This window comes from Cottoperca gobio, chromosome 4 (assembly GCF_900634415.1).
Source record: "Cottoperca gobio chromosome 4, fCotGob3.1, whole genome shotgun sequence".
In the NCBI taxonomy this organism is placed as follows: domain Eukaryota; kingdom Metazoa; phylum Chordata; class Actinopteri; order Perciformes; family Bovichtidae; genus Cottoperca; species Cottoperca gobio.
In genome coordinates, this window is record NC_041358.1 from 6365920 (window position 1) to 6387988 (window position 22069).

General features: G+C 39.7%; 1 protein-coding gene across 1 annotated transcript; it reads right to left on the reverse strand.

The window, feature by feature from the left end:
• Positions 1-352: 352 nt before the first annotated feature.
• rab3b (RAB3B, member RAS oncogene family) lies at positions 353-18075 on the reverse strand. The gene is made up of 5 exons (XM_029429525.1): positions 17585-18075; positions 12257-12481; positions 6706-6824; positions 6495-6619; positions 353-3970 (listed from the first exon to the last, which is right to left on the reverse strand). Exons 2-5 carry the CDS (start codon positions 12479-12481, stop codon positions 3786-3788), a joined length of 654 nt encoding a protein of 217 aa, XP_029285385.1. The 5' UTR covers positions 17585-18075; the 3' UTR covers positions 353-3785.
• Between the last annotated feature and the right edge of the window lie 3994 nt (positions 18076-22069).

Genomic DNA, 22069 nt, shown 5'->3' on the forward strand with positions numbered 1-22069 from the left:
TTTGTGCTTCTCCCCCGAACAGGAGTGAATTGTAAGACAACAAGTTTACATAAATTCTCTATATAATTTGTCCATGGTATACACAGCATAAAAAATTAATTCATACTCAACACCATTATAATTTCTAAATCTATCATTTACAAATTCACTTAAAAAATAATCATATGAAGACAATGTCAATATTATTGTATTTTCTTTTTATCAATATGAAGACACAGTGGGGAGTTACACACAGAAACGTGCGCTGTGGTAGCTATATAACAATTTGGCAGGATATTGTTTTTTTCCATCTTCAATATTTACTAATAAATGCACAAATATTTTTCTCTTTGTCTTCCCTTTTTTCTTGAAGTCTTTCGTAAACACACACGTACTGTGTCTCAGCTGTCATGACATGTTAAATATATCACTTCTGTCAAAGATACTGTACACAAACACAAAAAACCCTTACAACTGAACACGCAATAAATACCATGATAACTATATGCAACACAATGTTGGCTCTAATATTACACACACACACACCGCACTCACACACACACACACACACACACACACACACACACACACAAACACACACACACACAAACACACTCCCGTTCATGTAGGAAACACTGCGAACATGACGGCTAGTGACTACACCTGCTAAAGGGGAAGGAGAGAATCATGTGCTCTTCACTCATCAGCTCTGCTCATATGTGTGTGTGAGTATAAAACACTCTCAGTATGGCGTTGGATTGTGTCGGCCAGTGCAAAAGCTGTAAGCCACCATGTAGCAGGGCTGCAGCGCTCAGCGACAGTCTGGGGTCGAGTCTCTGGCTGTCTGCAGGGGTCTGATCCGGATCTTGTACCTGCTTAAATTATCTTTTTTTGTCCAGTTTGGTTTCTGAACTTTGAGAAGTAGGTCATTTACTCCCAGAAAACACTAGAAAACAATGTACAAAGTACAAAAAATTCTAATTACATTAGTAAATAAATCGACAAGTCATAGTTTGAAAATGTGCAACAGGGGTCAAGATGCTTCAAACTAATTACTTATCAGATCTACGACTGCAACTAACAACAATTTACTTTATCACTTCATCCATCATTTATTTGAATGCTTAATCAACCAATCTTTTAGTTTATACATTATATGTGATATATTTTCCTCTCTTTTTGCTTCTTTAGCAGTTGTTTTGCATCTTTTTTACATTGTTTTGTGACCTTTTGTATGAATTTTTTGTTTCTTTGTGCTTGTTTTGCATTGTTTTTGTAGTCCTTTTGCTACTTTGAGGTCGTTTTGCGTCTCTTTGCAGTGTTTTATTTGTTTCTTTGTGCTTGTTTTGCATATCTTTGTGGTTATTTTGCTTCTTTTCATGGTCATTTTGTGTCTATCCAACTATCCAATAAGTGTCTTTTGTGGGGAGTTTTTCCCTATCTGCATCAAGGGTCTAAACACCATGAAGCACACATCAGCTGTGCTGAGAATCTGGAGAATATGACAAAAGCTGGAGGTAACTGGAAAGATACATTTAGGATTGAGGCGATAACGATTGTGCTCATCAATCTGGAGTTGCACACAACATTTGTTCTGTGCACATGAAAGAAATTTGTCATCGATTAACTTCCTTGAAGTGAGAATTGTCAGATTTCCCAGAATTCTTGTCCTTGAGTCGTCAGTTAAACACATGCTAGGCCAAAACAAAGCATCATTCATAGATTTCGGAGATTTTGAAGTGCATTACATTGATTCACCAAAGAAAAAAAGGTGGTTATGATTACATGATCCGTAACTCGTAATGCTGTGAGAAAATTATCTCACAATTTTAAAGATCTGTATCTCAGTATGACGGATGTGTTCTTGAAATTAAAAGATCCAAAAAATGCAGAATTCATAATTACCAGAAATGACTTTCTTTGGTGAATGCAATGTGCTTCTGTAGATTTCTATGTTAAAGAAAGGACAAGTGCCGTCATTATTGTTTCAGTGCATACTGTACATTGATGCGTCTCATAACTCTACCCAATAACAACACTACTAATCTATATGGACCCTGTAATACTATCAGGAGGCACTCTCTGTTTAATTTTAGACTGTTAAAAACACCAAAGAGCAGCATTAGACTTTAATGTCAGACATCTTTTTAGACAGTCTTGGACTCGACCTGCTCCTCTAATGATTTTGGCTGCAGCCCTGCCTGGGAGTTGTGCATTGGTGGTGTAGCCCTAAAGCGTATTTCAAGCCATAAACAGCACTAAGTAAGGCCAGTAACAGTTAAGTTAGGCTATAGGCATATTGTATTCGAGTGGACTCACTATTACTAGCTATTTGAGAAGCAGCCTAATCTGATGTTTTCGGCAAATGACTCACGGGTGAATGACTGCGACCTGTAAACTTGTGAACATGAGCAGCTGTGGTGGTGAGTTTCTCGTTGTGCTACACTTTGAGAGGAGAGGCAGTGCTGTGCTTACCTGTGGACCCTGCTCCGCTCAGCAGTGCACTCGCAACAAAATCTAATTTGGCGTCTTCATCTAGGAGGACTTTTTCTGTTCTATTTTCAAGTGTCAGTGTCATCAACTTCTTTCATTACATTAGCTTCACAAATGCTTCAATTATAAATTAAATGCTTAGTAGTATGTTTTAGAAATTTTGGTGAGATGATTTTATGAGCCCTTTTGGGTTATTTTAAATCTCACCTGCTATACTGGTATAGTGGTGTCTGGTATGTGCTATTTATGTCAAATGATGCAACGCTTTATGTGTGTTGCACTCAAGCTTTAAGGCTGTGTTCATTCTGACTTTGGGTACGACATTAATTTGTTTGCTTTGAACCCTTTCTTCCCAACAGGGTGTTGGATCAACCTATTAGCTTGTTTGATGTGCAGGGCGGCACAGGATACCTTATTGATACTTAGCTTCCCTGTGATGATGGTTATGCATAACAGCCTTTTCTGCATTACAATGTGCCTTTGCAGAAGCATAAATCTAGCTTTGAAGCCTGGTCACACCAGCATTTACAATGGTGAAATTGAATGCACAAATCTATTTATTTTCAATGGAATTGTTGCAATCAGTGGATTTGCTCGCACGGACGAAATGAATTCATAAAAATCCTTTGTGTCAATTTTAAATATTTTGAACTCAAATTTGCACCATTGACCGAGCAAAATATTTCAAAACAAAGGAAACTATTGTAGCTTATTAGCTGTGTTGCACCATCCCCTTTTAGTTATATGACTATATGACCTCTGTCAGACTATAACCTGTTCCACAATAGAGAAATCTCAAATAAAAGGTACAACTAGCTGCCAACTGGCAGGTGGAGAATCACTGTAGTGGACTCGTGTTACATTTTTTTTGCTGGCTAGCGTGTTGGTGGCCAACTGTCCCTGCATGTAGTCCTTGCGTACACCGAACAACCTATTTGGCAAGGTCACATGGATGAACTTTGCTTTGACCAGGCTTTTATTCTCCCATTCGCACTAAATCTCATAACATCCTTGAATTTTTCTAAGCTTTACCGCCTGTTCAAAAACAGCAAATAAAATTTTGATTGGAGTACACTGCCACCCTTACTCCTCCGCCTATGTAAGGACCAACCTCGGATACTTGGGGACGGAAAGGGGATGAAACTGGCTATATAAACCGCAGTAGGCATAGTGATTATTGACTGCTCACAAACATGGACTGAAGCAGAGAGAGTGTGTTGAGGAATGTTACAATAATTAATCAGTTTTTTTCTTTTTCTCAAGCTTTTGGGGGAGCAGACGAGGCGACAGCAGAGGGATGAACGGACGGACGATCAGCAGCACTTCTGAGGTAGCTGGGCGGGCTTGTCGGTCAGTCTGGTGGTCTTGGTGCCTGGAGCCGCTGGCACCTCCACGTCCACACGCTCGGACATCTTCACACATATGATGTCCACCAGGCGCTCGAAGACCTGCCGGACGTTGATGTTCTCCTTGGCGCTCGCCTCATAGTACTCAAAGCCTGCAGGAGGAAACAGCAGGGTAAAACAGTTTAAGGTAGGTAGATAGGTAGGTAGGTAGGTGGTAGGTAGGTAGGTAGGTAGGTAGGTAGGTATGTATGTATGTATGTATGTATGTATGTATGTATGTATGTATGTATGTATGTATGTATGTATGTATGTATGTATGTATGTATGTATGTATGTATGTAGATAGGTGGGTAGGTGGTAGGTAGGTAGTAGGTAGTAGGTAGTAGGTAGTAGGTAGTAGGTAGTAGGTAGTAGGTAGGAAGGTAGGTAGATAGGTAGATAGTTAGGTGGTAGGTAGGTAGGAAGGTAGGTAGGTAGGTGGTAGGCAGGCAGGTAGATAGATAGATAGATAGATAGATAGATAGATAGATAGATAGATAGATAGATAGATAGATAGATAGGTAGGTGGTAGGTAGGTATGTAGGTAGGTAGGTAGATATGTAGGTAGATAGGTAGGTACTACTAGGTCGTCCTCAGACGGGCCCTCCATCGGTGCTTCCAGTCATCCCGATCCTCCATGCATTTGGCTACCTCGCCAGTATTTTCTGCTCCTGCATCTTTCCTGAGTACATCCACGTATGTTATTACGGGACGCCCTCGTGATCGGTGCCCGTGTGTTGGCTCCCACAGCACAAATTTGCTGGCTGGCAGCTCTTGTGGCAGAGTGGCACTCTGAATCTCGTTGTACATTTTGTATAATGACAATAAAAGGCTTTAACTAACTTTTGGTGTCTCTGGCAGTGACCTGCCAGCCTCATTCTCCTGACTGCTGTAGGTAGGTAGTAGGTAGTAGGTAGTAGGTAGTAGGTAGTAGGTAGGTAGGTAGTAGGTAGGTAGTAGGTAGGTAGGTAGTAGGTAGTAGGTAGTAGGTAGGTAGTAGGTAGGTAGGTAGTAGGTAGTAGGTAGTAGGTAGTAGGTAGTAGGTTGTAGGTAGGTAGGTAGTAGGTAGTAGGTAGGTAGTAGGTAGTAGGTAGTAGGTAGGTAGTAGGTAGTAGGTAGGTAGTAGGTAGTAGGTAGGTAGGTAGTAGGTAGTAGGTAGTAGGTAGTAGGTAGTAGGTAGGTAGGTAGGTAGTAGGTAGTAGGTAGTAGGTAGTAGGTAGGTAGTAGGTAGTAGGTAGTAGGTAGTAGGTAGTAGGTAGGTAGGTAGTAGTAGTAGGTAGGTAGGTAGTAGGTAGGAAGGTAGTAAGTAGGAAGGTATGTACTAATTCCAGAGGTAAATTGTACTGTTGGAGCAGTTTACAGCAAAAAAGACAAAGATGATGATTATTTTACTGTACATATATACATATATATGAATTGCCGTGTAGTGGTAGCCAAATATAACCTAGTGCAGTTATGGATCTGCTAGATTACATAAATCCATTGTTTCAACATTTAAGTATAAGGGAGGTTACTACATGCTAAATGCTGTTGGAACAATGGCTAAGTAAGTAAGTAAGTCAACTGCATTTCTTTCACTTTCTAACCAAATACAGCTTTTAAGCAAGAGTTATACTATAGGTAGGTTTGATTTAAAGTTTAATCATTTAAATGATATACCTCATAGAGACTGTATTTACATTCTTTATTTCACGTATGTGATATAGAGCATGGTTTACTTTATATCTGTGACTCAGGGTACTCAGGGAAATTTGGAAACCAGTGGGCTAAACAATTAACATTCTATCTTTAGGCTTTTAAAGACTGTTTTCTTACTTAAGTTGGGTGTGGTTTCATTTATTTAAACATCTCAAGGTGTGTTTGCTGTAGACTCTTCATCCCACTTCACAAATATCTCTTTGCAACATGGGATCCCAAAGCTTACTTTATTCACGATAAATCTCCATCTGTTGCTGCTCACAAAACACTTTTTTTCTAAACATGACCTTGCTTGAACACACTCGCATTACAAAATATATTTGATAAGCTGTGAAACATCTTCCTGTATAGTGTGAAACCTTTCACAGCAGCAAACTCTTGTATCAGTAACCAGTAACCAATATTGTGCATTCTTAAAGCAAATACCTCTTTCCCCTTTGGCAAAAGGCAATACACTTTTAGTATTAAGGTATTCCTCAGTACACACACACACACCCCGGGGTGAAGTCATTTTCTACTGAAGTGTAACTGGTTTACACAAGTTCAGCTGCTCTTTCTAACAGTACAGATGGAACCCAACCCAAATGTTGAAAAGTGGTGGGGACATGAGGGCTCAGATGAAGAAAAAAGTTGAATGGAGATGTAAATCTTCCATTTTTATAATTAGACAATAGAGGCTCATGGGTATTTAAAACTATCCACCAAACCAAAAACTGATTTCTGAGAAATGTAGTTAAACATATTCGAACTGAACCTTGAAGATTGCTACATTATCCTGGAGATGTTCTGTGTTTATGTGTTGAGAAACGATAAGATAAAATACGGGTCGTCACAATTCACAGCTTTAGGAAGGTACTTCAGGTAAAATGAACCTCCCTCTGGTAGCCAAACTAAAATTCTGTTATATTAAAGTTTAGCACTCATGCAGCAACATCTCACCTAACTGTTCAGCCAGGTGTTTTCCTTTCTCTGGAGGTACGATTCTCTCCTCGTCCATGTCGCACTTGTTACCCACCATGATCACCTGGGCGTTGTCCCATGAGTACGTCTTAATCTGAGTCGCCCTGAAAGTACATTTTAAATCCTTTATTTTGAGTACCAAACACACAGAAGCAGCCTACACACTATAGCTTCAAGAGCAATCGCGTACCAGTCCTGGACGGCGTTGAAGGACTCCTCATTGGTGATGTCATACATGAGGATGAAGCCCATGGCACCGCGGTAGTAGGCCGTGGTGATGGTGCGGTAACGCTCCTGCCCCGCCGTGTCCTGGAAACAAAATCAGACAGCCAGTCAAACATCGGATTTATATCAGGAATAAAACTCAAAATGCAGCTCTTATACTTGACACACACTTGCCTGCAAATCTCAAGGTTGTGAAGTGTCAACAAAAGACACACACCAGAACAAATATCATAAAAACTAGTTTTCTTTGTCTGCAATTCTAGCCTAAAGGTGACACTATCTTATGTCTGTTGTTGTTGTTGTTGTTGTTGTCCTGCATTGTAGCGTCTTGAGATTGCTTTTAGCTTGGAAAGGCGCTTTACAAATACAATTTATTATTATTATTATTATTATTATTATTATTATTATATTATTATTATTATTATTATTATTATTATTATTATTATTATTATTATTATTATTACTAGAGGACAAAAAGTTTATGCATGACTATGTTCAACAACTTTGTGGCAATCGACCTAAAATTGTTTACCCCATTACTTAAAGGAATACTTCGCCCCCAAAATGACCATTTGTATATCAATTATTCATCCCGTGTCACCTTGAACTTTTGAAGTTGCGTAGGCGCGCTACTCGCTCACTACTCGCTCACTACTCGCTCACTACTCGCTCACTACTCGCTCACTACTTGTGCATTTATACAGAAGGGTTTTAAATAGTAAGGTTTTAGCTAAAAAGCATGTGTTTGGGAAATAGTGAGCATAGATTGGACTGGATAAATGAGGTTTGGATCATACAGGACAAGTTGTGTGAGCGTTTGCAAACGGATGTTTTGATATAGTTTTGATGTTGTTAAATTTACCTAAATTCATCAAGAATTGTCTTTGTTTTTGGATTATTCGTTGACCGTGAAGGCATGTGAGAAAAACAAAGTTTTCTTCAAAGATTCAAGGCAACACAGGGTGAGTAATTGATATACAAATGGTAATTTCAGGGGTGAAGTGTCCCTTTAAACTTGATCTATGCTTCTCGTGGCAGCATGTGTAGACAAATGTGCACAGGGTTTGGATACGTTCACATGGCTGTTTCTTTTATACTTTTATGCAGTGCGGAAGTTAGGTTTGTTGTTGTGTTCGGTTAGAAATATTCAGCTTGATTGACATGCAGGATATTGAACATGAAGTTGAGATTTGGGAGATGTGTATAACTCCTTCATCTGTGTAGGTTAGCAGAGATGTTTACTTGTATCTACAGAGAAGCATCATTTAAGTTGTAGCAAACGCAGAAATAGCTAATTTACACTAAAAAAGCCACGTGTAAATGCATCCTGGAAGCATTCGTAACACATTGAAATCCGACATGCATTCAAGCCAGATGTTGAAAAGGTGTTAAATCATCTGTCTCTCCAAGACGCATCAATTCGCTTTACTCCTCCTGAAGTTACACCGAAAATAGCCATTTTTCTCCCTGTGACATGTAAAAGGAACAAGAGGAAAGCAGCTCAGTCGGCACACCAAGCTGTTGGTCTGATCCCTAATCTGATCAACCACTGAATAATCTGTGTGTTCTACAGAGTTTAAGTGTTGGAACTACACTGTGCACAAGTTGCTGTTCGGGTGCATCACCACCTCTTTCTGGACTGGAGTTGAGCCGACCCTGATTTGAGTGCAGCCCATGAAAACCAGAACAGATTGTATAATCAGATTTGTGATGACGGATGATAATGGAGAATTTGAAACGAAACGCTCAAAAGTACATACTCATAAACCTGTATGTACTCTTTTTCTACCCAACAATTTGTCATGAATCGATAAGGGAATCTTATCAATCCCCATACATTACATTACAAAACACCAAATTAACGAAACACTCGAAATGGAGCTATTCATTTTGGGATCCACAGCAAGTTCTAGCTGGTCAAATGGTGATTTTGCAGTGATGGTGGTGCAAAGAGAAAAGGTCTGAGGAGGATCACCTAAATCCTTAGGATTCATCATCTGGAGTCCATTTGTATCCACAGCAAATGTAATGACGTCTGATTGTTTTATGCTCACTGATATTCTGTATATAAACTGACACTGTCCTGTTTACTGTGAGCAGGGATAAGCCCATATCCCAACATACTAAGCTGGGATATTATCTGTTATATTCTGGCTTTCAAAACCAGACTGTTTGATTTGGCTAAATGTGCAATTGCTGTTTCCATGGAGACAGGCTGAAGTCTCCATCATTTGGACCACAATTTTTGACAAAGCATCAATTTTCTTAGTGGAAAGTCAGGACACAAAAAAACATTTACATACATGTATAAACATATAAACTGATATGGAATACTAATTCTGGAGCAATCATCATCACACACACACGCACACGCACACGCACACACGCACGCACACGCACACGCACACGCACACGCACACGCACACGCGTTTGCTGCTGCAGATTGAAACTGCTGCTGTTTCTTTTCTTCTCTGTAGAATAAAAGTAATGCAAAGGACTGCGTTGGTGTGTGTGGGTGAGATGGTGAAAAACAATCCACACACAAAGTCCAGTTTGAGTAACATAACCTTGAAATTGAGGGATTTTTAGATTTACACAAAAACATTGCACCAATAATTATCTTATTGTGAGACAGGATTTGATCTTTCGATGGCGATGGAATCCAGGTGAACAGCCAGCGTTGATGTTACAAAGAGACCAGGAATGTGACCATGCACACATTTGACTGGACAACACAGCACTTCGAAGGATGGCATCGCACTGCAGTCCAGCAAAGTTTGAGCCAATTTCCAGGATTACCGATGCTTTCTCGGTTTATGCCAACAGGAGTAGTCACAGTACAGCTACTGTAGCCGTATCCGTAGTAATGTTCATTCAGTTAATGAAATCAATAACTTAATATTTTCTTCAACAGCAAAGGCGTCATTAAACACTATATGTGACTATATCAACATGCAATATTGTTGACAAAAAGACAATAATGTAGTTTCAAAAAGAAAAACTTTTCAATGCAACATTTCCTGTGCTGCATGCACCACATCAGAACTGCACCAAGAGCCGAGTGACGTACTTACTTAAGTTAAAGTCAACAATGACACCAACAGGGCTTGGGAGAAAGAAACAAGGGGATATTGGCTCGACTAAATTGACTGAAATGTTCACTATTATCGGATGACATAAAAAGACTATTGTATACTGTCGTAGCTCTGCTTTTTGAAAGAAGGAATGAGCAATAAATGCATCATGTAAAGTGTCACACCAGCTCTGCTTTCTGCGTTTCACAACACTTGCAATGTGATACCAACACACACTAACTGTTCATGAGTGTGAGGGAACGTAGAAAAGAGAGCATCAGTGACATCAATCCAGAGGTTATTAACGGGTTTTCTGTACAAAAACATAACATTTTCTCTCTCCATCTACAGTTTGGAGTGAAAAAAGCTCTGTTTGCCAAATGAAATATATCCACTGTTGTGTGAGGTGTTTTGAAAAGTAGACTTTCTTTTTTTTCAATCTTCTAAAATGAACGGTTATCTACTACTGTACTGGGTACAAAGATTTTTAATACAACGTAAAATCTACAGAAGATACAACAATGATGATTATGCATTAAAAAACTTGGACATGTCATGGGAGTTTTGCATTTTGAATAATGACAAAATATTACAATATTCTTTCTTTGTTGAAGATTTTTTAATTACAGTGCGTGTCAGCAATATGCTAATATTGTGTCTAAAGAAGTGTAGAGGAAATTAAAAATGCGGAAAATCAGGTTGTTTGAAAAATACTTAATTGTCAAATAAGAACACCAGGGACACATGGCTTTGGATTTTGTGCAACTAATCAGTTATGACAGCATCTCACTCTTTAATCTCCCAGCAGCTTCATCTCCTCTTCAGACTCTTAACGGTCTTATCTGAAGCACGATCGATCTGCCGCCGCCAATTGCTGCTTTACTGATAAAAAAAACAACTGAGCCTCAATGTGACTTTCACGCCCGTCCACAACAACTCCAACATCGTTTCAGCCGTTGCCATCCTCCACCATTTCATCCTCACAGCTGGTCTGGGTGCAGCCATTCTGCTAAATTTAGCTCTTTTGTGCTTCGCTTCCTCTGCGCTCATTCAACTATCTCTGGTTTTCTCTTTCTCTTTCTTCTTATATGGAGATATGGCCAGTGCTCGTTTGCATTTAATTTATACAGATTTGGAAGTGGAGTGTGATTGTGTGTGTGTGTGTGTGTGTGTGTGTGTGTGTGTGTGTGTGTGTGTGTGTGTGTGTGTGTGTGTGTGTGTGTGTGTGTGCAGTAGCAACATAATTCATCGAGGGTGATAAGCAGAGTCTCTGGCAGTCCTCTCAGTTTAGTTGAAAGCAGAGAAAAATGTGTGTTTGACTTCCACAGAGAGACAACATCACTGCACTGCAGCAGTATGGCCTTAAGTATGTGGACAGCCTCCCATCTTCTAGTGTCAGTCTTTCCACCAGATGTTGAACCTCCTGCAGAATTATGATCCCATTCAGACACAAGAGCATCAAAGAGGTCCAACACTGATGTTGATGATAAAGTCTGGCTCACAGTTGGTCTTCCAGTGTGTGTGTGTGTGTGTTTGTGTGCGTGTGCGTGTGTGTGTGTGTGTGTGTGTGTGTGTGTGTGTGTGTGTGTGTGTGTGTGTGTGTGTGTGTCTACTTTTACACATCACTGTGCTTTCAGATCGAATCAATCGACTCTGATTAGCTCTACTTATGGCATTGTCCTCCCCTCCTCCCATACACACACAGACGCACATTGGCACACACACACACACCTCCCTTCCTCCCCCCTCCAGGCACTTCTGTCCCCTGCCGGGTCCTAACCTCTTTGCCCCAAGAGGTCTCTTTAATTGCCAGTGAAGACAACACTGTTGTCACAGTGTGTGAGTGTGCGTGTGTGTGTGCGTGTGCGTGTGCGTGTGCGTATGCGTGTGTGTGTGCGTGTGCGTGTGCGTCAACGAGAGAGTGAGTGAGCGTGAAGAGCTGCTACCATGGCAACAACATCACCAATGATGATACAAGCTGTAGAGAAGCAGAAGTCTGTGTGTCGGTCTTTCCTTTTATACTCCTCCCAGCAGCTTGTTGTTGACTGAGAGTAGAACATCATGTTACACTGTATCACTCTGTACGTTACAGTGTATTATATTATGATATGTCTCTGTACGTTACAGTGTATTATATTATGATATGTCTCTGTACGTTACAGTGTATTATATTATGATATGTCTCTGTACGTTACAGTGTATTATATTATGATATGTCTCTGTACGTTACAGTGTATTATACTATGTGTTACAGTATGAAGGCTGTTCTCATACACTGTCCGTGGCTATACCTACGAAAAGTAATGCACAGTAATTTGAACATATCCCACCAAATCAATTTGTATGAAATCCATCTAGTTGTGAACCAGTAAGCATAATGATATATATATATATATATATATATATAAACTATGAAACAAATATAAATCCCACCATCCTCACCCAGATCTGCAGCTTTATCCTCTTGTCGTTGCGATACACCGTCTTCACCTTGAAGTCGATGCCCACGGTGCTGACGAAAGAGTTGCTGAAGGAGTCGTCGGCGTAGCGGAACAGGAAGGAAGTTTTCCCGACGCTGCTGTTGCCGATGATCAGCAGCTTGAACATGTAGTCAAAGTTCTGGTCGGAGCCGTCCCGCTGGCCGAAACGCTGGTCTGCCTTCGCCATCTGGAGGTTTGGTTTGACGAGAGAAAGAGCAAATCAGCATCATGAAAATCCATCGAAAGAAGGACGCAATTTCCACCGTGCTTTACTAGTAGCGTATTATTTATTTTAGGAACCTAAATATACAGGAAAATATGAAATAATACAGAAAAAACAGTTGTTCAGCAATGTTCCTTTAGTTATTCAGAAATAAATTGTCTGATTGAAGAACCCACAAATGTCTCTTTGCATCTGAAATGAATTGTTCACATTGTAAACAGTGTATCTTCACATTTACACCTAAAGGCAGGTGACAACACTGACAAAACATTATTCAGCTGTGGAAAATAAATTTCCTGAATACAACCAATGCAATTAACGGTTATTTTAATTCTCGATTCTTTTCTAGATTATTTGATTAAATCGTCAATAAAATATCAGAAAATAGTGAAAAACGTCCATCCTAGTTTCCAATGTGATGTCTTTTAATGTCTTGTTTTTTCAGACGAAAACCCGAAGATATTCACTTTTATATGATATAAAACTGAGAAAAGGAGAAAATCTCCGTATTTGATAGGCTGAAAACAGTATTTTCAGCCATTTCTGCTAAAAATATTATTTAAACTAATCAATATATTTGTGGATTACTTTTCTGTTGATCCGCTTATCGATCGTTATTACTAATTACTAATTATTACTAATTACAAATGACTAATTACTAGTTATTACTAATCGTTGTTGCTTTAACAACCAGCAAAAGTAAAAGCAAAAGTAAAGTGCTTTCATCACCTGTGCTTTGAATGCAAATGTGGTTTTTATTGACTCGTGTCAGAGGCAGTTAACAGTTTAACAGGTTTTATTTTCATCTCTTCAGAATAAATGCTCCTCAGAGAAAATCGAAACGTGTCGCATGAGCCAAAAACTGCACCAAGCTGCTCCTCTTTGTTCCTGGAAAGCTGACATTTTAGAAGTTTTCACGTGATGAGCTGCAGCCAAATATGATTAAGCACAAAGCCAACTAACTGCACATTGTGTTAAACAAAGACACAGTGCAAACAAACATTTCCTGTTAGACTTCACCTGTCAAGTCTAATAAAAAGCCTGAGCTGCCTCGCTGTCTTCGACCTTGCAGACAGGTAGAGGTCGATGTGAAGGGCTAGTGTGTGAGGAGAGGACTGAACGAGTGTGAGCAGAAGATGAGTCAGTGCTGAAGATCCTGCTGGGTTCGATCTAGCGTGGATGGCTGTGTCAGTGGAGACTCATCCTCAACGATCGGGGGAGGAAAGAAATGACTGCAAAGTACATCTGAAACGATGGTTGTAGCTGTAGATGAATACTTAGAATCTCTGGCTTTTTAAGAAAAAAATAGTACTTTCTGCCGCATGTCAAGAGTGAGTCTTCTGCAGCTTTCTATTCCAGACTTGTCATGTTATCTATTCTTTTGACAGAGTCCTAATCATACTAATCTTTTCTTTAACATTTATAATAAAAGACATACACTCAGTCACTCCTCACTTCACAACACAGCCACAATTAACTTCACAAATACAAAAACTAATCATCAGTGGTGGATAACTTAAAGTACAAATTTGAGGTACTTTTACTTTACTTGAGTATTTCAATCTAATGCCACTTTATACTTCTATTCCACTACACTTGTAATGTAAAAGTACAGTTAGCTACAACATTGCTTAGCTTCAGTTTCACAAATAGGATGATTTGCTGCTTTTCCTTTCAATGATTTGAATAATGTTGATTAAATTAAATTGATCGGCATATTATTTACTTTCAATACATTTTGAATGGTGTTAGTACTTTCACTTATGTAAGAGACCTGAATGCTTCCTCCACCACTGCAAAGCATAGGCCTTCAATATTATAAAACACATATAGACAGCGATAGAGCCTACACAATGACACCATCAGTCCAACACCCTTGATGCACTCTAATACAGGTCTCAACGCTTGATACAAATTTGAGTCTTGTTCTAATTAGAGAAACTTAACATTTCCAAGTACAACACATTCATCAACTCTCTTCTCTTTGTATCATATGTGGGTGCATAGTCTGACTTCCACTTAAGTAGAATAAGTGTTCTTGCTACCACCGCACCAAGTGAAATGGCCTGAGTTTCATACACTGTTTCATACACTGTGCAAGGTCAAAGTGTCATAGAGAATTATCACCAACTCTGGAACTGTACAGAGATTGTTGACCTCTTTTACCTCCTAGTTTTGTTTTTTTGGCACATTACCTGTCTGGTTCAGGTGTTTTCTGATAAAGCCACTGTGCACTATCTGCTCAGCAGCAGACAGACACAGTTAGAGACTAGCTGGGGAACATAATGGCGCTTTTAGGAGCTAAAGAGACAGATATTTCCCTCAGGAGTTGGTGGAGACCAAAGGCGGAGACCTTCAGGGACATCAGGACAAAAAAAGGGTCTTAAGTGATTCTTAAACTACTCCTAGCAAAGATTTCGCAGATTTTGAATCTAAAATCGACTTTTCAAAGTTGCAGTTAGATTTTTGCCGTCAGAGCAAGTGAATCCATGACTGAAAAGCACTAACATATTATTCATTAACAACCATCTCACTTATCTCATCCTCTTACTTATCTTTTAGGGTTCACAAATTTAGACCGACAACTATGATCAAGTTCAAGTTATGATATAGCCGGCGGCTAGCGGCTAGTGGCTTACAGCAAATACAGTGCGAACAACGACAACAGTGCTGACAGAGCGATGACGCTGTGGATCAGAATGGTAGAATTATCAGTGGTAACAGCCTTATAAGCGCATTGCAGAGCGGTGGTCATTAGCTAGCCAGTGGAGCACACACAGGGACTCGCATGCACTAAAGCCAGATTTCCACTGCATGGTAGAGATCTACTCCACTCGACTCGACTCGACTCACTTTAAGCCGCGTTTCCACTGCAGATAGTACCGTCTCAGTGTAGGTGTGGCAATCAACTGTTCAGCGTAGCAACGCCGCTTGGAACTTCCGTGTAAATTGCTGAATTTTTTCATCGACAACCAAAGAAATAAAATTCTGCACTTTTTCAATTGTAAGGAGTAGTGTACGGCGTAGTTTTGCCGGCTGCCATTTGTTTTTGGGTGAAAAATATATAATGCGATCGATAATGATGGTAGTTTGCCATTTAAAAATGGCGGGTTTGTGCAGGATGTCCCGTGATGCACTAGAGGTGCTTCTCTCTTGTCAATCAGTAGTCTGCAGTGTTTTTTACGTCAACATTTATTCTCTCCTCAGCTCACTTGGAAACTCAGCTCAGGTGGTACTAAAAAAAAGTACCTGGTACCAAGTACTAGTCCTGGTGGAAAATTAAAAAAGAGCGAGCCAAGTTGAGTCGAGTCGAGTAGATTTACCCTACAGTGGAAATGAGCAATAACATTCACTCACGGCCTCCTATATGTATTCTGTGTGACAAGCTGTTGTGAAGCTCAAAGTGGGCTCTAGCCGTCGCCATCTTGGCAGTAACGACACCGCTAATGCAAAAAAGGGCAAATAGGTGGATAGGCGACCTGTTACGGCACCCACTTGTCACTTAAAGAGGGCCGTCCCTAAATTATGCGTAACTTTAAGTCTTAATATCATTTAAAATGTTAAGTTGTGTAAAAATTCACCCTGCATAGTTGCCATATGCGGATAAATTAGAGACCAACATTTTTTGTTGTACCAGGCTCTAAACATGTTTATTTCTGCTGTAAAGTTGGGCATTTTAACATTGGGCTCTATGGGGATTGAATAGGCTTTGGAGACAGCCTCAAGTGGCCATTCGAGGAACTGCAGTTTTGGCACCCTATAGGCTTCATATCTCACCTATCTGCCGCTTGCCGGCTACATAAATAAAGAACAGAGAAGCTCGGATTACAACACAAACAGAGGAAGTGTGATTTCATTCTCTGTTCAGGTAGACGTTACTCCATAATATATTTGCATAGCAAATGGTAATCTGCTGCTATATTAATGATCTGAATCCCATAGAACCCCTGGACAAAAGAAATGTGTAGATAAAATCATAAACCAGTATTATAAATATTAATAAAATAAACCATAAAATCACAATGAGGCCTCTTTAAACCCTCTATGGCCACATATAGGCCTACATATACCCGCCATAAATCGTACCTTAATGAAACTGCATAAAACATCAACCATGCAGGATTAACATATTTAATTAATGAAAGTAAAACTCAGCATATCAACAAAGCCCCATACAGCAAGAACCCTATATGAGCAGCTTAATATACAAAGGTAAAACAATATTTAGCTTACTATAAAAGATATAGGACTATTATTGGAATATGACATTATAGAAAGTTTGTTTCATTGTGCTGCATTATTAAAATACACAGCCATTGCAGTATAATATGGCCACTAGGGTAACACTATACATTCCTATAGGGAAATGAAATATAGACATACTACAGCAGATTAAGACATCATTATGAGGCCAATAGAGGCTCAACTCCCTCCAGAGAGCCACAGACACGATATACCTGTGAGATTATTATGTGACATTATAGGAACATTGGGTTTTGTTAGGTTATATGACCAACATGTATGACCTATAAAGCATAACATTTTCCATTTAACCATAGTTAGTTAGAATATGATTTAAGTGGTGCGGAAAAAAATATGATCTATAACTAAAGCAATACATTGAATTAATATTAAGCACCATATTACACTGTAGGTGCCTATAGATGAATGATAAAGAGTGTGTGATAAAACAGACCCTTAATTCAAGATTTTACATGAACATAAATGGAGCTCAGGTGTTATCGACGTTTCTGGATTCATATCAGTCATTAGACTAGTGTGTGTGTGTGTGTATGTGTGTGTGTGTGTGTGTGTGTGTGTGTGTGTGTGTGTGTGTGTGTGTGTGTGTTTGTGTGTGTGTGTGTGTTTGTGTGTGTGTGTACGTGTGTGTGTACGTGTGTGTGTTTGTGTGTGTGTGCGTGTGTGTGTGTGTGTCTGTGTGTGTGTGTGTGTGTGTGTGTGTTTGTGTGTGTGTCTGTGTGTGTGTGTGTGTGTGTGTGTCTGTGTTCATTAAACTGGTGTTAAACGGTGGTGTGTCACTGTGTTTTCTGTCTGTTTGTCTCTTACCTTTGCTGGGTGGATCTGATGCTCTCTCTCTCTCTCTCCTCTCTCTTTGCTCTGCACCCGATGGAAGCAGCTCGCTCCCCAAAAATAATAATATTATTAATAATAATAAAAACCAACAAATGTATCCTCAACAGCAACAACAACAACGCTGATCCACGAACAGTCTGAGCAAGAAATCAGGAACACCGGCTGCGTCGTTTGCAATGAGAAGAGTGGAAAATTTTTCCTCCAGGATTGAGGTGAAATTGCCTGTAAAACGTCTCCTTTCTGCCGTGCCGCACGCAGCTTCTTCTTTACGCACGGCTTTACGCTGACATCCTGCGTTAATTCGAGGTGGAGCGATGCGATGAGAATGTTTGCAAAGGCGTCTGCTGCCAGTCACCACCTCCACCCTAAAAATAACCACCAGCGGCTTCACTGTGAATGAATTTGTTTCCCCTTCTCCTCAGGCTCTTTGCAGGCAGCTCCTCCGCCCTATCACACGGCTGATTTGTGCAGACGCGCAAGCGGCAGGAGCGGCAGGAGCGGCAGTCATTTGCGTGCTATGACTCATAACTGAAGCAGTGAGGTGTGTAATTGCTTCAGCATCAATAACAAGAGAGAAACAATCATCTGCCTGTATGTGATGCAACAACAAATATAAACACACAAATATATTTGTGTTTCTGCTCTCTGCGGCGTCATGTCACAGTCAACACACCTGTGAGGCTTCGTTCTGACATTGTAATGTCACAGCATCACTACAGTGGAAGTGATTAGACCTGAACACCTGGTTAATTAATTATTCATGGTCTCAAAATTAGCTGATGACAGCTTTGATAATTGACTGTCAGTCATCAGGTGGAAATAATGAATGTTTTCTGCTTCCAGCAGCTGAATGTACAGTGTTGGAATGTACTGTACTTAAGTAACCATTTATGGTACTTGTACTTCATTCACTACACTTCTCATATAATATTATATATCAAATATTGTACTTTTTTCTCCACTATATTTATCTAACAACTTTAGTTACTTTACAGATTAAGATTTTTGCAAACAAGACTATTAGTCAATTAATCAATTAGTCGATTGAGAGAAAATTAATTGCCAACTTTATTGATGGTTTAAGGAAATGTTCATGTAAAAACATCTCATGGTTGCATTTTAACACTTGCTTTTCCTCTGAATAATGTTAATAATTGTAATGTATAATAGTAATAATGTTGAGGTTTGTACTTTTGGTTGGACAAAACAAACATTGTGACGGTGACACTTTGGGCTCTGGGTAATTGTGACGGCATTTCTCACTATTTTCACTCATTTTAAAAAACAAATAATCAATCGATTAATGGAGAAAATAATCAGCAAGTTAATATATATACTGAAAATGATCATTAGTTAATAATAACCAGGAAAAAAAACACCTGATTTATATGTCCTGACCTCAGTTATTCCTGCCGGTGTCCAGAAGGTGATGCTGTGACTCTACGCTTGTTCCTTGCAGACTCCATTCACTACATTAGCAACTCAATCGTTCATCAATCAGTCATGACGACATTTAGTGTCAGCAGGGACCAGGTTTGGTCAGATACATGGAGGTGGAATCAGACACAGATACAGGCTGGATTACGGGCCCCACAAGAGACCCTGGTTGTTCATTAATTGTTTGAGAAGTTGCACAATAAAGTACAATAAGTATGATCCGCCATCATTAGCTGTGTAGCACAGTGGCTTTGTGTTGAAATCTAGTTTTAAAACCTTTTTTTCGTTTACAATGTGTTCACATTAAGGATACACAATTTTCAATTATTGTCACTGCGATGTCATCTTGAGTGAGAAACACATCGTGAAAGACTGTGATATTGCACACTTTTTTGAGTTGGTTGAAAGAGAGTATCAGTAGAACAGTGCATACATTAAAATGTGGCAACTATTATTTATTTTGTATTAGTAGTTCAATGTTCAATTTGTTCAATAAAAGAATGTTGGAAATGATTTCCTTTCATTTATTTGTTATTCAACAAGTAGTTGCTTGTATTTAAGCAGTTCACTGAAAGCACTTTATTATCTGTTTATTTGTCGCAAGTAATATTGTTATGGCTATAACATTGTTATTTAATAATGTTACTGAATATCGCATATGTTCCTCATATAGTGCAGGCCTAGTTCACATGGTTCATATTCCCAAATACAGTTGTGTTCAATCAAATTAATACAAACTCCTGGGTAGTACTCCATAGAAGTACTGTAGGGTATACAACAATAATCCAGCCAAAAGTGTGGATAATCTACGACTCATTTGCCACTCACAGTCACTGTTTTTAATTCAACGTTGATTTTTTTTACCCAATAACTTATTTTTAGACTTAATTGTCTTTCATTCTTTTTATTTTTAATGTATTTTTGACTCAAACGTTGCATTGAGCTCTATCACAAACAACTGACATCTTTAGAATGCTCTGATATCAATAGAAATTCTGGTGGTGTCATTATGCTGGCTTTCAGTTTTTCCTGTTTCCTGTTTTATTTTGTAAAGTATATTACCCTTGTGTCATGTCCAGTTTTATTTCCTGTCTTTGTGCTTTCCTACCTGAGATTTGTTTGCCCCGACCTGATTGGATCCTCCTGTGTCTAATCACCCTGCCCTTGTGTCTTTGCCTGCCTCCTCCAGCTGTGTCCTGTTCATGTGATTAGTGTCTGTCTGTTCCTTGCGCTTTAGGCCGGTAATTTGTCTTCATGTCATTTCAGCCAGCAAGCTGTCCCCACCACACACACACACACACACACACACTGTGCAAACTCAGACCTGTGTGTTTAACTCCACCCGCCTCCACAAACACACATGTGTGTGGGGTCACCATGTCAAAATGTGTCCTGTGTAGACAAACACACTTTCACTGTGCTTGAGTGTGTTTTCACGTATCAGGTGACCTGCTAGAACAGGGCTGGGCAATTAATTTTAGCAGAGAGCCTCATGAGAAACTGGGACTGTTGTGGAGGGCCGGACCAACAGGCTGATCTACCTGTATTAAAAAAAGAAAATGCTCCAGGAGCTCCGACAGATTGATTTCTGGAAATTGACTCGTGGGCCGCACAAAGTGAGGTATAAATGGTATGTCCATTCTGATAACTGTGTTATTAAATATCTGTATTCAGTCAACTAAATCAGCTGCTGAGCAAATACCAGGTGTAATAACTACAGCACAGCAAACATTAATATTCATACTGGTCTCTCCTGACACGTCAAAACCTTTTCCAGGGTGAGCAGTAAAGATGAGTTAACCACCCACCAAAGCCTAAGCAGCATGCACCATATATTTTTTATATTTTCTCCTAAGCAGCAGGCAGAGAAAGGTTTACTGAGGAAAGTTTTCGAGAAAGACAACTTTGAAGGAAATACAAGCGATTTCCTTGACATCTTATACAACTGTTGCTTATTTATATTGAGATTATATAGTTATCGTGAATTCTTTTTGCCACGATAATTATGTAATAAAAATCTGATATATTGACAGCCCTGATATAAATGTTATATATATATATACATATATATATATATATATAAAATAATGTTTTAATTTTTTTTTAATTCACGGCAGTGCAGAGCAGTAACTGCAGAACAATAAGTCAGAGTCTCCAATAACACCAGGAAAAGATTTGTCACTAGTAGCTGTTGAAAAGGTTTGGTAGGTTTGGAAAGTTGCTAGATTTAGCGAGAAAGTTGCCAAGTTGGCAACACTGAATGCGTGTGGTGCGTGGCACGGATTCTATTTAGTTCCCTCCTCTCCTCCGCTCTGTCTCTGACTGTAAGTGTATGTGCAGTGTGTGTGTGTGTGTGTGTGTGTGTGTGTGTGTGTGTGTGTGTGTGTGTGTGTGTGTGTGTGTGTGTGTGTGTGTGTGTGTGTGTGTCGGGAGCCCTTTGCAAAACATACAGTAGTTTTAAAGTATATTGACTCATATGGAATTCTGTGGACAAAATTCCATTCCAGAATATTAACTGATGTCATAAAAAGAATTCAGAGACTGTGTGCGAGAATTCTTCTTCAGTGTATCACTGCTGACGAGCTGATGTGCACCATGTATTGTGTCTGTGTGGCTCTGTGTGGCTCTGTGTGGCTCTGTGTGGCTCTGTGTGGCTCTGTGTGACTCTGTGTGGCTCTGTGTGGCTCTGTGTGACTCTGTGTGGCTCTGTGTGGCTCTGTGTGGCTCTGTGTGACTCTGTGTGACTCTGTGTGGCTCTGTGTGGCTCTGTGTGACTGGGGGACTTCTGTGTGACTTTTGTGTGGCTCTGTGTGGCTCTGTGTGGCTCTGTGTGGCTCTGTGTGACTCTGTGTGGCTCTGTGTGACTCTGTGTGGCTCTGTGTGGCTCTGTGTGACTGGGGGACTTCTGTGTGACTTTTGTGTGGCTCTGTGTGGCTCTGTGTGACTCTGTGGGACTTCTGTGTGACTTTTGTGTGGCTCTGTGGGACTTCTGTGGGACTTCTGTGGGACTTCTGTGTGACT

Bases quoted from the DNA above. Each gene is read 5' to 3' on its own strand.
- rab3b (XM_029429525.1), bottom strand. From the start codon at position 12,481: ATGGCGAAGGCAGACCAGCGTTTCGGCCAGCGGGACGGCTCCGACCAG. The intron at 6,825-12,256 runs GTGAGGATGGTG...TTTTGTTTCCAG, and splicing joins GGATAAAGCTGCAGATCTGG to GACACGGCGGGGCAGGAGCG. The intron at 3,971-6,494 runs GTGAGATGTTGC...TTCCTCCTGCAG, and splicing joins ACACCTGGCTGAACAGTTAG to GCTTTGAGTACTATGAGGCG.